The sequence below is a fragment of the Olea europaea genome, unplaced genomic scaffold (assembly GCF_002742605.1).
Source record: "Olea europaea var. sylvestris unplaced genomic scaffold, O_europaea_v1 scaffold773, whole genome shotgun sequence".
NCBI classification, from domain to species: Eukaryota; Viridiplantae; Streptophyta; class Magnoliopsida; order Lamiales; family Oleaceae; genus Olea; species Olea europaea.
Genome location: NW_019266149.1, coordinates 57,649 through 70,175, shown reverse-complemented (window position 1 = coordinate 70,175; position 12,527 = coordinate 57,649). Strand labels below are relative to the sequence as shown.

Below are 12,527 nucleotides of genomic sequence, written 5' to 3'. Positions count from 1 at the left end.
GTCACATTTTTCCTTGGTTTTGTGGAAAACCAATTCCCTTCAATTTTTTATTTTTTGTTTTTGGGTAATGAAAACAAATTCTATCCACAATTGTAACAAATGCTAATCCTTTAATTGACAATTTTTATGAAAAATAAAGCCAAATGAACCCCAAAAGATCCAAAATTTCAATGGATGAAAAATTATAACAATTAAACACATTTAATTGACAATTTCCAGTAAACACAAGTTCTAGGCAATTCAATTCCTTGGAAGTCATTTTCTTTCACCCAAATTCCATTATTGCAATCAAACAGACCCTAAGATCTTATAATTTCCTAACATGTTTGGAGGTTTGCATGAAGTAACCTATATGACTCCAACAAGATGTCACAGTAATTGTAGTTTAGCTTGTATGTCACGCTAATCCTTTGGGGATGGTTTTGTCTATCACTCTGTTTTTGCATTGAATTTCTTCCATAATGAGCATGCCTTGAATAATAAAATTAACAAAACTGTGAATATACATGCTGAAAATACCTTGAGTATTCTTTTTCCTTTCTTTTATGCCTTAGTTTTCCTCTAAAATGAAATGGTTGCCAGTATAGTTTTAACAAGTGTGTTGACTAAGAATGTTTCTTTGGGCACCATACTTCAGTCAACTTCATTGAAATGTTACTATACTTATGTGAGGATGCCCCATGCTCGAGTCACTTTCAATGCAAAAGATTTTCCACTTTTACTGTCTCGTGTTTGCTGATCCATGTTTGCTTCCCTCTAGTGGTGTAATCTGGTGTTCCTGAAATTTAGTCTGTAATGATGCATGAACATTTGCATGAAATTATTTTTCATTTCGTGGTTGTTTCAGGAGCAAAAACTTAAGAATGAGATTGAGCAGCTAGAGAAAGATATCAGAGAGCAGGATGCCTATATCACAGGCCGGAAAAATGAAGCAGCATCATTGGAGACTCACATTTTTGGATATAGAGAAAAATACAATCAGTATAGAGTGAAGAGAGACGAGCTACACGATGAGCGGAAGTATGATTATCAATTATTCATGTTAATCTGTTCAAAAGATTCTTCAGCTTGCAATCTGATTTGTATGTTGCTTTTCAGGTCATTGTGGGGAAGAGAAAGTGAACTTACTGCTGAAATTGAACAGCTCAAAACAGAAGTTGCAAAAGCAGAGAAAAGTCTTGATCATGCAACTCCTGGGGTGAGTGCATAGTTGCTTGGTTATTTTATCTCACCTTCTTTTTTTCTCTCTCCTGGTTTTGTGTAAGAAAGCAAATAGATGATAGAAAATGAGGTTAACCCCCACAATGCTTACCTGTTCACACTACTTAGAAATTTTCTTGATGTGGTATAAAGTATAATTATGCTTAATGCATGTTTTTGGGCACTCCTGCTCTAAGTAGATATTTGATTTAAATGCTTTTATGCTTCACACTTGCCACTGCTACTGCGTTATGTGACTAGTTGTTGACTTCTAATTAATTTTTGCCATCTCTAGCTGCCTAGACAAAGGAGATGATGGCCCCATGACTGATGATATTATGTTTTTTGGTTTAAGCAACTGAATCTTTTGTTCCTTTCTTTTCTTGAGTTTTCTTAAATCTTCATTCCTTCTTTTGACCTTACCTTCTTGTGAACTCTCAGGATATAAGAAGAGGACTAAATTCGGTTAGGAAGATATGTAGAGAGTATGAAATTTCTGGAGTATTTGGTCCAATTTTTGAGTTGCTAGATTGTGATGAAAGATTTTTCACAGCTGTTGAAGTTACTGCTGGAAACAGGTGAAAACACTTCTCTATAACTAGCAACACAATTTTCTCATACTTACTATTTCCTCTTTTTTCGACAAACCAAAATTTCATTGTCAAGGGAGATAAAGGCTGGCTACAAATTTTTTGTTATATGACCAGCCGACCTGCCTGCAAATTTCTTCTTGCCTTTATTTATTTATATTCTTTTTGTACAGTTTATTTCATGTGGTGGTTGAAAATGATGAAATATCGACCCAGATAATTAGACACCTTAATGCACAGAAAGGTGGACGAGTTACATTCATACCATTAAACAGGGTGAAAGCTCCACATGTTACTTATCCACAGAGCTCTGATGTGATACCGCTTTTAAAAAAGCTGAGATTCTCCCGGGAATATAACTCAGCATTTGCTCAGGTTAGTCAGGAAGTACCGCGTTATTTCCTGTCTATTAGTTTGTCACTGTTATCATTGCCTAATCTAAATCCCAATCAGAGTTATTGGTGGTTCACCACTTGGCAGTTGATTAAAGGTTTTTTATTTTTTATTTTTTATTTTTTTTGGGTGATTCATCTGTGTATGTTTATCATAAAAACACATATTCTAGCATCAAAAGTTACTAAGCCTAACTCTCATACATGCTTCAGCATTTCTTTGATTTTCTCTCGGAAGATTGATTTAACTTGCAAGAATGAAGCCCTGATTTCTATCTTCACTGGACCTGTGGACTGGCAATGTTTTCTAGTACGAGCACCTGTTATATCACTCTCTTCGGTGTTGTAAAAAATATTTCAGGATGAATGAGATCATACCGTCAACAGCAGTTCTCTATTTTTACTTCAGTAGAAGATAGAGAATTCCCTGTATATTTTGTATGTGATTTTTGTATCTTTGCATATCATGACACAAAATTTCATGTATTATTTAAGAACTTCTTCATCCTTGTTGCCTCTTATGGGGAGATAAATGCCTTATAACATGAGGAGATTTTCTAAAATCACCTCTGCATGCGTGCTCATCATTGCGTCTAAATGACTGTGCATGCATTAGTACTACTACGAGAGCCTGTGGATCTGCTTAACGTTCTCTGGACTCGGCTGATAATGTGTTTTTTTTCTGTCAACTATTTTTTATTTTTACTTTGTATATTTCGTACTTTACTGTTTAGATGACATATGGTGTATATAGTTGTCTAATTTGTCATCACTTCATTCTCAATTTGATAATTGACAGGTGTTTTCAAAAACTGTAATTTGTCGAGATTTGGATGTTGCTACACGGGTGGCCCGAACAAATGGTCTAGATTGCATCACTTTGGAAGGTTGCTGTTGAACTTCACATTGTCTGTTGTTTGACTATTCTAGCTGGCATCTCTGATCTCATCACAAATTCACCCCTTGCTGCAGGTGATCAAGTAAACAAAAGAGGTGGCATGACTGGAGGCTTCTATGATTATAGGCGTTCAAAACTGAAATTCATGAACACTATTAGACAGAATACAAATTCTATAAACGAGAAGCAAAAGGAATTGGAGATAGTTAGATCTAAAATTCAAGATATCCTTGCAGTACTTTACAGTTTCTTTTGCAATTAGACCTTATTCATTAACTCTTTATCTATTTATCTTTCTATTGTTGAACTTTTTTACGCATTCACATACCTTTTTACGCATTCAACTTTTTACACTTTATTTTTCATTTTCACCTTGTGCATATGAAACCACTGTCAGGTTAATGATTGATGGCCGTCGTTGACTAGTTCATTTACATGGGACACGCCCACATTTTCATGTTGGTTGTCTCCTTTGTTTTGACTCTAATTGTAAGGATTAATGGTTGTCTTGTAAAGACTTCTTCAGTTTTTAAAAGAAGATATTGACTGTTATGTTATGGATGTGAGTTTATATATGAATAATGAATATTTGAGACGAGCTGACCACATTTTTGGTTTCCTCTGAGCTTGTGTTTCATGATTTCATCCAGAAATTTAACTTTCAAAACATCAGACAATTTTTTTCTGGTTTGTGAAGTATATTATATCCGTTAATTAGCATCAGTCTGATGCTTGCATGACTGGTTTGTTTAGTGTTCTTGTGCCACTTTGGGTTCTTTGTTTTCGCTGAATATGTCCCACAGATTGACCAGAAAATCAATGAACTAGTGTCCGAGCAGCAGAAAAATGATGCCAAGCTGGCTCATGAAAAATCTGAATTGGAACAGCTAAGGCAGGATGCTGCTAATGCTGAGAAGCAGAAACAATCCATTTCCAAGTCACTTGAGAAGAAAGTGTGGACCCAAAAGATTACTTTCATAATTGTCAGTGTAGTTCAATTCTTCTAACTCTTGGATGTTGGTTACATTTTTGCAGGAGAAGTTGCTCATCAATATATTGAGTCAAATTGATCAGAATAGAGCTAATATTGATATGAAACGAGATGAAATGGGAACCGAACTTGTCGATCACTTGACACCGGTGGAGAAAGAGCTCCTCTCTAGGTTGAACCCTGAAATAACAAATCTGAAGGAGGAGCTAATTTCCTGCAGGAGTAACCGCATGGAGGTTAGCAAGTTGATTCAAGGGGTTTTGTTAATAGACAATATTTGGTGGCTTCTGCTTTAACCTTTTACTCTAACTGGCAATTGGTAGACTGAAACAAGAAAATCAGAGCTCGAGATGAATCTATCTACAAATCTTGTTAGGCGAAAGGAAGAGTTGGAGGCTATAAAATTATCTGCAGAGACTGACACGTTACGTGGCGAAGCTGATTTGAAAAGACAGGAATTGGTGGATGTAGATTCATTGGTCCAGAGTTTGACTCAACAACTTAAGAGTGAGACTGTAGATTCCTTTAGCTTACTTCCAATTTCATTGTTATATTATTTGGTTTTTCTCATCATATTATTAACTTGCCCAGGAGTTTCTGATAGCATAAATGAGCGAAACAAGAAACTGAAGCAGATCAAAGATGACAAGGATAATTTCAAGGTATTATTCTATTTGGTTATAATTTCTGGTCCTCTGGTTTGGTGACACAGCTGAAATAAGGATTTCTTATTTTTTTCCATCCCCCACCCTACTCTCTCTCTCCCTCCTTACTCCCTGTCCTCTTGCCATCTTTTCTTTTTACTACGAGTTCTTGTGGGTACAGAATTTGGAAGACAGGTACAAAAATACCCTGAAAGATGAAGAAAAGGAACTGGAGCAACTATTGAGTAAGAAGAATATGTTTCTGGCCAAACAAGAGGAATACTCAAAGAAGATCCGGGATCTGGGTCCTTTATCTTCTGATGCTTTTGAAATGTATTATCCTTATCTGAAATTCTAAACTATAGAAAGTTATATTGGACATCAATGATCTATTTTGCATTGTTAGTTGGTGGGTCCCATCTGAGTTTTATGTTTTCCATTTGAGTTTGCTCAAAAGCACATACAGGATCCCATCTGTGTTTTCCATGTGGATTTGCACTCAATTCATACTATTACCCACCAATTTATTATGGTTCAAGTTAATAAATTTCTTTGGCCAATTTGGTGATTAAACATCTCAGTGAATCCTCGGATATATGTTAGAGCAGAAAAATTATAGAGGTGATTATAGAGAGGAAGACGTTCAAAATAGCTATACTGTGAGGTACATTTTAATGTTAACAATAGCTTACTCTGAATTCAGATTCTATGGAGCTTCTTATGTTACAAACACCAAAAAAAATAGCCTCTTTGCATTGTTCAATTACCGCTTTTGTGTAATAGGATTTGGCCCCTGTTTGGTGGGAATTAAAATTAGATTTTTATTATATTTTGATAGAAATTAATGAAATGTGTGGTTGAAAGGTTGTGGGTCCCATAAAATGTGTGGTTAAAATTAATTGTTGAATGATTTGGATAAAATCTTGATTTTAATTTTTATCAAACAGGGGTTGTTCTTGTTTGTTTCAACATCTGTTCCAGATTTAATTATGTGCTTCTATGTAATTTATTTTCATTTATTTATTGATTTAGTTTCCCTCTGATGCAAATTGTAGATACAAGAGAAAAAACATAAAAGAACTGCATAAACTGCTGCACAAGTGTAATGAACAACTTCAGCAATTCAGCCATGTAAATAAAAAGGCACTCGATCAATATGTAAATTTCACAGAACAACGGGAAGAGCTCCAAAGAAGACAAGCTGAATTGGAGGCAGGTGATAAGGTACAATGATTCCTCATAATTCTGATGTTTTCATGGAGCTATAATTTATTGTTTATGCCCAAGGGGATACCTGTCCGATTAATTTCATTTCTTACCCTTATTTGGTAGAAAATCCAAGAGCTTATAGCAGTTTTGGATATGAGGAAGGATGAATCCATTGAGCGGACCTTTAAAGGTGTGGCTAAGCATTTTCGAGATGTGTTCTCAGAACTTGTGCAAGGAGGCCATGGATTTTTAGTAATGATGAAGAAAAAGGTTAGTTATATTGGTTTGAGTACATTTATCACTTGTAAAACAAAAGTTTACCAATTTGTAGATTAACGAGCATTATTTATTGCCTTGCAGTTGCTTGGTTCTTTTTTATTAACTTGGTTGCTGTATGGGTTTTAAACTCTTCCATTTTTTGTACGTTTCGGAAAGGAACCTAATAATACCTGGATGAGTAACCTTAAATTCAAAAACCATCACCTAATATCAATCAGCTTACACGGTTCGTTGCAATTGGAATACTGGTTTTGACTGACAGTTGTAATATTTTTGTTCAAATTAGTTTATGGGAATGGTAGTATTAACTAATGAGTATGTAAATCAAATCCTAAAAGAATATCATGTGAAGCTGCTATAACCAAGATTAGTAATGGCATATTTGGGTATTGTTTACATTATTATAGAGAACTGACATGAATATATAATAATTGAACTTATTTCCTTATGTACAGATATGCAGAAAGTTAACCACAATGTCTCTTGCTTATTCCTTTCCATTTATCTAAACTAATTTTGCCTTAATAATGATAGTCATGGTAAAGTGCTCTATTTTTAATGAGGTTTATAGGGAAATGGTTATACATGATTTCCTATTATTTATACAGGACATTGATGACGTTGAGAATGATCAAGATGATGATGAGCCTCGCACAGCGGACACGGAAGGAAGGGTTGAAAAATACATTGGTGTCAAAGTCAAGGCATGTTATTAAGTTTTGCAAACTTGTGTTCTGTGAACACCCTGAGCAAGGCTACACTTGTTCTTCAGTACATTTGATATCTTCTAATAGATTAGCATTTCTAGCTTTGCATGCGTTTTTTGAATAAATAGAGGTGAAATACTTGTGTAGATGAAAGCAACTAGGACTCATTATACTGAATTTCCTGTTCTCAACATTATAGCAATCATTTGGAAAGTGTAGTTGCACAAGTAGTTTTTAGTTCTAAGTCTAGTAATTTCTTTGACTCGTGCTTCTTGTGGTAGGTTTCTTTTACTGGGCAAGGAGAGACACAGTCGATGAAACAATTGTCCGGGGGTCAGAAAACTGTAGTGGCACTGGCACTAATCTTTGCCATTCAGCGATGTGACCCTGCCCCATTTTATCTTTTTGATGAGATAGATGCTGCTCTGGATCCTCAGTACAGAACTGCTGTGGGAAGTATCCTAACTTTGGCCGGTTCTTTATGTTTTCAATTTTTTGGTGAAAGAAAGCTGTCATGATTTTTTTCCCTTTCTTTTCCCTGCTAATGATACCGATGAATTAAAATTCTGTTTTCACTCCACACATGTTAAATACCCACCACTTGTGTGCTTTTCTCACTACATTTTGAATAAGATCGTGTTGTCTCTGTTTTAAATAAGTTGAATAAACGTTTTTTTACAGCTATTAAAGCTGATCTTATAAACTATTCATAAATGAGGCCCATGAAGATGTGATGCCTTTGCAACCATAGAATTTATAATCCCTGAAGAATAAGGTAGGACAATAAGAGTTTCTTTTTAGGGCTAGACAATGAGCACAACCTTTCACAGTCAGCCACGTTGTTGCCTGTCATTAATGACATGGGTGTTCTATTTTAAATTCACCTTTATTTTCTCATATCAATATATATGCTTTTTAAACAAATATGTCAAATTGTATCTGCCTGGATCCACATGGAAAGACTTTCTTGACAGGGATACTGTTGCTGCAAGTCCTGGATTCCTGAATTTGGATAATTATTAGGCAACAAGAGAATTCAATAATGTTTGAGTTATAAGACATTTACTTTGTTGAACTACCACATCTAAAAGTTTAATCTCTTAGAAAGGGGACATGTTTTAGCTGGCCAAATAGCTGCGAGCTCATTTCCTAGCTTAAACATGGTTTCTGTGCTATTATCTTTGTTGTGTGCAGCTATGGATCCTTAACATTACTTGCCATTAGATATGGTTCGTCGTCAGGCAGACACGGCTAGCACCCAGTTCATAACCACGACATTTCGCCCGGAGTTAGTTAAGGTGGCTGACAAGATATATAGCGTCTCACATAAAAATAGAGTTAGCCATGTTTATGTTTCCACCAAGGAAGAAGCTTTGCAATTTATTGAGGAGGATCAGTCGCACAACGTTTGAATGAGGTTAGACTTCTGTTAATGCATTTATTTTGGATAAAAACTCGTTCACCTTTATAGCTCCTTACACACGGTTTAACTAAATCTTGAATTCAATGTGTGGATATGCAGCGACAATGGAAAGCCTTCACGAGGACAGAACATGACCATTATGAGATCTTTGTGGGATGTGTAAATCCTTTGTAAACATTATTAGTAGGTACTTCCGGAGGTTGATTTTAATCTTTAAATTTTTTTCTCAATGCCCATGTACAGTGTTGATGAATCAGATGCTGACGTTCTGTTGACAAGTATTTCTTTCTTAGAACTACAAGGATGTTACTTCTCTTCAGGTGTTAACTCTTTTCTAGAAATCTGCTTGTGTATAATAAATATTAAAAGGTTAGCGTACAATATTTACAGAATTTTGTTTTAAATGAGTTCTTTCCAAGCATCTTGGAAAGCATTCCCTAGCTAATTAATTTAAATGTTCATCCTGTGGCCTAATTTATATATAATGTTAATACTTGCACTTATTCCATCATGGCAAAAGCCTAACATGCTGTTGTTAGGGCACTTCTGAATTTTGAGCCAAAATAATAATAATAATAATAATAACCAAAATTATGATTTGTTATACGCTGTTTATTTACTTTGAAGAAAGCTTAAATTTTGGACATTTATTTTGAAGTAAATTGTATGGAAAACAAAAGAAAGTAATTGATAATAATATAATATAGCAGCAGAACACAAAATCAATGAGAACTAACAATAGATTAAGCTGCCAAATTTCTCTAATAGTTACTAAAAATTTGTAAAAAATAAATTCTAAAAGAAAAAGATGCTAAACAAATTCTATTAGTCAAAAGAAAAAGGTGCTAAACTAACTCTATCAACTAAAAGAAAATCAATCTAACTTCTTGTAATTGGTTTTGTGGTGAGTCCATAACCAAAGGGGAAGAGTGGATCATAGTGTGAATCACCAACATTCATGGGGAGCTGATCTACAGTCTTGAACCAAGTTCTTGACAACTTCCCGCTGAACCCGTAGTCCCCGAAGAGGACATCAGCCACCCCATTGCCTTCTGTTCCCGGTAGCCAAGCAGCCACTAATGCATCGATAGAGTTAAGGTAGGGCTGAATCACCAAAGGTCGACCGGATACAAGAACAACCACACACTTGATGCTGCCACAAACATTCTTAATTGTGTCCAAACCTTGTTGAGGAATGGTAAGGTTTGAATTGTCACCTGCAGATTCAGCATAAGGAGGTTCTCCTACTACAACCACGGCGTGGGAGAAGTTGGATTTTACAAAATTCTTGTCCGGGCTTTCACTGTAGGAGATTTCTGTACTTGGATGAACTGCAGCCGAGATCCCGTTAAAGATTGTGGTTCCGGCAGTGTAGTTATTGCCACCTTGTCCTTGCCAAGTTATTGTCCAACCACCACATTGCAATCCAAGATTGTTAGCGTGGCTTCCAGCAACTAAGATTTTGGATGCCTTTTTGGGTAGTGGAAGTACCGGGCTATCAGCATTTTCTCCATTCTTCAATAGTACAAGTGATTTCCTCACGGCCTCCCTTGCCAAATCTCTGTGAGCCTGTTCAAGGAACAAATTATATTTTAATTGTATGCTTGCAAGACTTGACTATACAATGAATTAGATTTTAACTTTTTTTATTTAATTTTTTTACTAACCTGGCTTCCAAGTTGATCGACTAAACTATGATCAGCCATGGGATTCTCAAAGAGGCCCATTCTGAATTTTACCCTCAATATTCTTCTGACGGCATCATCAATCCGGCTCATTGGAATGAAGTTGTTTTTCACCAAGGAGGTTAAAGTATCAATGAATTCTGTATGGTTGAGAGGAACCATAATCTGAACATGTCAACAGGGAGAACTTTGTGTTAGCATTTGATGCAAGGGCTCTGAGCAATCACAAGAATCTAACTTACCATGTCAATGCCAGCGTTAATCCCTGTTAGAACAGAATATGTATAATTGGTATGTTGTGGATATGTGATTTTGTCTATTCCTTGCCAATCTGAGATGACAAATCCCTATAAATTGTAGCAAATTCGAAAATTTATTAGTGGGGGATCTATCAGTATGTTTTGCTCTAATAAATTACCCACTATTTTACTGAATTATTTGAAGCTATACCCTGAATTTCAAAATGCCTTTGAGGAATTTGGTGACGAGTTGACGATTTGCATGCATTTTCACTCCATTTAGACTCGAATAGGATACCATAACAGTTGACACACCCTTGATAATAGAATTGTAGTATGGTGGCATATGAATGCTTAGCAATCCATGCCAGTTAGTCATCGTGTTGTTCATATTGATTCCTTTTGTAGTCCCACCGTCTCCAACGTAGTGTTTGGCACAAGCTGCAACCTTAGTACTATTTCACAAGAAAACAAATCACATTAGAGGAATTTAGTCAATTCGTTGATTATAAAATGTTGTGGACTTGGTTGGCACGAGTGCGAATTACTTAAAAAGTATACTTACTTTCCACCAACATAAGGAACACCCTTTGGTGAATTGGGTGGGATATCTCCTTGTAAACCAGGAATGATTTCTGTCATATCTTGTACAATTTTAGGGTCCTCACTATAACTCTCATAACACCTTCCCCACCTTGGATCTCTGCATACCTATTAATTGTAGAATTGAACATAGTTTAGTTTGTAAAAATTAAGGTTTTCATAAAATTGTACGAGGATTATTGTATACCGCAACGCATGGAGCAAAGACATAAGGAATGCCAGTAGCTCTGGCTTCAAGGGCAGTTGCAGCACCAATCCTCTTCACAAGGTCTTTATCTCTGCATAATGACGAGAGAGAAAAAAAGACATGTAAATATGTTATTGCACGACTCAATTCAGTACAAGATTATAGTACTGACCTAGTTGCTCCAAGGCCAACATTGTGGGGAAATATGGTAGCCTTGTAAACATTATTGTGGCCATGAACAGCATCAATCCCATAAATCATAGGAATCCCAAGTCTACTAGACAAAGAACCATTCTGAAATCCATCCACCATATCCATCCACTCCTCGGCTGTGGCCTGTTCACGTGGCACGCTTCCACCACCGCTTAGAAGGCTGCCGATGGAGTAATCTCTCATGATCTCTGGTGTGGCAGCACGGCGATCAATCTGCGCCATCTGGCCGATTTTCTCAGCCAGGGTCATTTGGTCCATGAGAACCTTTATGCGAGTATTGATGGGCTGGTTTGGATCCTTGTACAGCACGTTCAACTTTGAGTCTTGTCCCCATGCTGATGCTGATGCACATAAGAGCAGAAGTCCCAATACTGGGACTAAATACCTTGAACACATTGCTTCGAAACTTGTTTACTTTCTGAAAAGTTTAAGATAGAGTTAATAATAAACACAGAACTTTTTAGAATAAGTGACACGAAGCGTGTAGAAACTGAAAAACATGCATGAATTTTGAGAAAAATACAGAAGAAGAACAAAGGAACTGACGTTGAGAAGGAGAGAAGAAGTGTCTTAACCAGGAAGAATTAACGAATATGTAAAAGGTAATATTACGTGGGTTTATATAGACATGCAAGGTGTTAGTGTTCTTACACAATTAGGATATTAGAATGGCTTCAAATTCGATAAGGCGTTGGTGTTCTTACACAAATAGGATGTCTGCATGGCTTCAGATTTGATTAGGACTGCTTATTCAATTAGGATTATAATTCAGTTTAATTTCATATGTAATTTGTATCACTCACACACAATTTTACTTTTTTTTATTTTTTCTGAAAATTTGTTCTTCATACTGTAATTTTTACGTCATTCGAACATGTTTGAACATTGAAAGTATTTAAAAGAACTTATTCTTTAAAAAATTATATTCGAAAAATAAATAATTTAAAATTAAGTCAAAATAATTAAAAATCAAACAAAGATACGGTAACTCTTTGAAATCAAAGGCACAAAAAGAAAAATTATATAATAAATCAGCCTACTAGAAAATTATATTTGGAAAAATAAGTAATTTAAAGTTGATTTAAACACGAGAGTCTGAGAAACTAAAACCCAAACAATTTCCATAGTCAAGCAACGTGTTCCGACATTATCTTATAACCCACGTTTTCGGATAAAATATCGAATTTTTTTTTTCATATTTATATGTATAACTGAATAATATTATTTGTTACAGAAAAATAGAATTCATAATTCAAAAGGAGACGTT

The 12,527-nt window shown here is 35.6% G+C and overlaps 2 protein-coding genes across 3 annotated transcripts in view; one reads left to right on the top strand and one right to left on the bottom strand.

Moving 5' to 3' along the window:
- Positions 1–8,735, top strand: part of LOC111391292 (structural maintenance of chromosomes protein 3) — a 16,741-nt gene extending 8,006 nt beyond the window's left edge. For both annotated transcript variants that reach the window (XM_023016468.1, XM_023016469.1), the window contains 17 exons: positions 848–1,020; positions 1,099–1,198; positions 1,642–1,778; positions 1,964–2,165; positions 2,982–3,069; positions 3,155–3,304; positions 3,882–4,033; positions 4,116–4,307; positions 4,395–4,578; positions 4,663–4,733; positions 4,897–5,048; positions 5,771–5,939; positions 6,048–6,194; positions 6,812–6,907; positions 7,192–7,366; positions 8,135–8,327; positions 8,433–8,735. In XM_023016468.1, the coding sequence (XP_022872236.1) occupies positions 848–1,020; positions 1,099–1,198; positions 1,642–1,778; positions 1,964–2,165; positions 2,982–3,069; positions 3,155–3,304; positions 3,882–4,033; positions 4,116–4,307; positions 4,395–4,578; positions 4,663–4,733; positions 4,897–5,048; positions 5,771–5,939; positions 6,048–6,194; positions 6,812–6,907; positions 7,192–7,366; positions 8,135–8,322 (2,376 nt within the window). In that variant the 3' untranslated portion in view covers positions 8,323–8,327; positions 8,433–8,735. The remainder of the gene's footprint in view (positions 1–847; positions 1,021–1,098; positions 1,199–1,641; positions 1,779–1,963; positions 2,166–2,981; positions 3,070–3,154; positions 3,305–3,881; positions 4,034–4,115; positions 4,308–4,394; positions 4,579–4,662; positions 4,734–4,896; positions 5,049–5,770; positions 5,940–6,047; positions 6,195–6,811; positions 6,908–7,191; positions 7,367–8,134; positions 8,328–8,432) is intronic.
- A 324-nt stretch (positions 8,736–9,059) lies between these two features.
- On the bottom strand, positions 9,060–11,839 carry LOC111391307 (beta-glucosidase BoGH3B-like). The gene is made up of 8 exons (XM_023016500.1): positions 11,807–11,839; positions 11,220–11,678; positions 11,048–11,138; positions 10,823–10,968; positions 10,469–10,712; positions 10,261–10,365; positions 10,001–10,183; positions 9,060–9,902 (listed from the first exon to the last, which is right to left on the bottom strand). The coding sequence occupies exons 2-8, from the start codon at positions 11,654–11,656 to the stop codon at positions 9,213–9,215; spliced, it is 1,896 nt and encodes a 631-aa protein (XP_022872268.1). The 5' UTR covers positions 11,657–11,678; positions 11,807–11,839; the 3' UTR covers positions 9,060–9,212.
- Between the last annotated feature and the right edge of the window lie 688 nt (positions 11,840–12,527).

Coding starts and splice junctions, on each gene's coding strand:
- LOC111391307 (XM_023016500.1), bottom strand. CDS start 11,656: ATGTGTTCAAGGTATTTAGTCCCAGTATTGGGACTTCTGCTCTTATGT. Junction 10,969..11,047: donor TCTTTGCTCCATGCGTTGCG/GTATACAATAAT, acceptor TACAATTAATAG/GTATGCAGAGATCCAAGGTG. Junction 10,366..10,468: donor AAGGCATTTTGAAATTCAGG/GTATAGCTTCAA, acceptor TACAATTTATAG/GGATTTGTCATCTCAGATTG.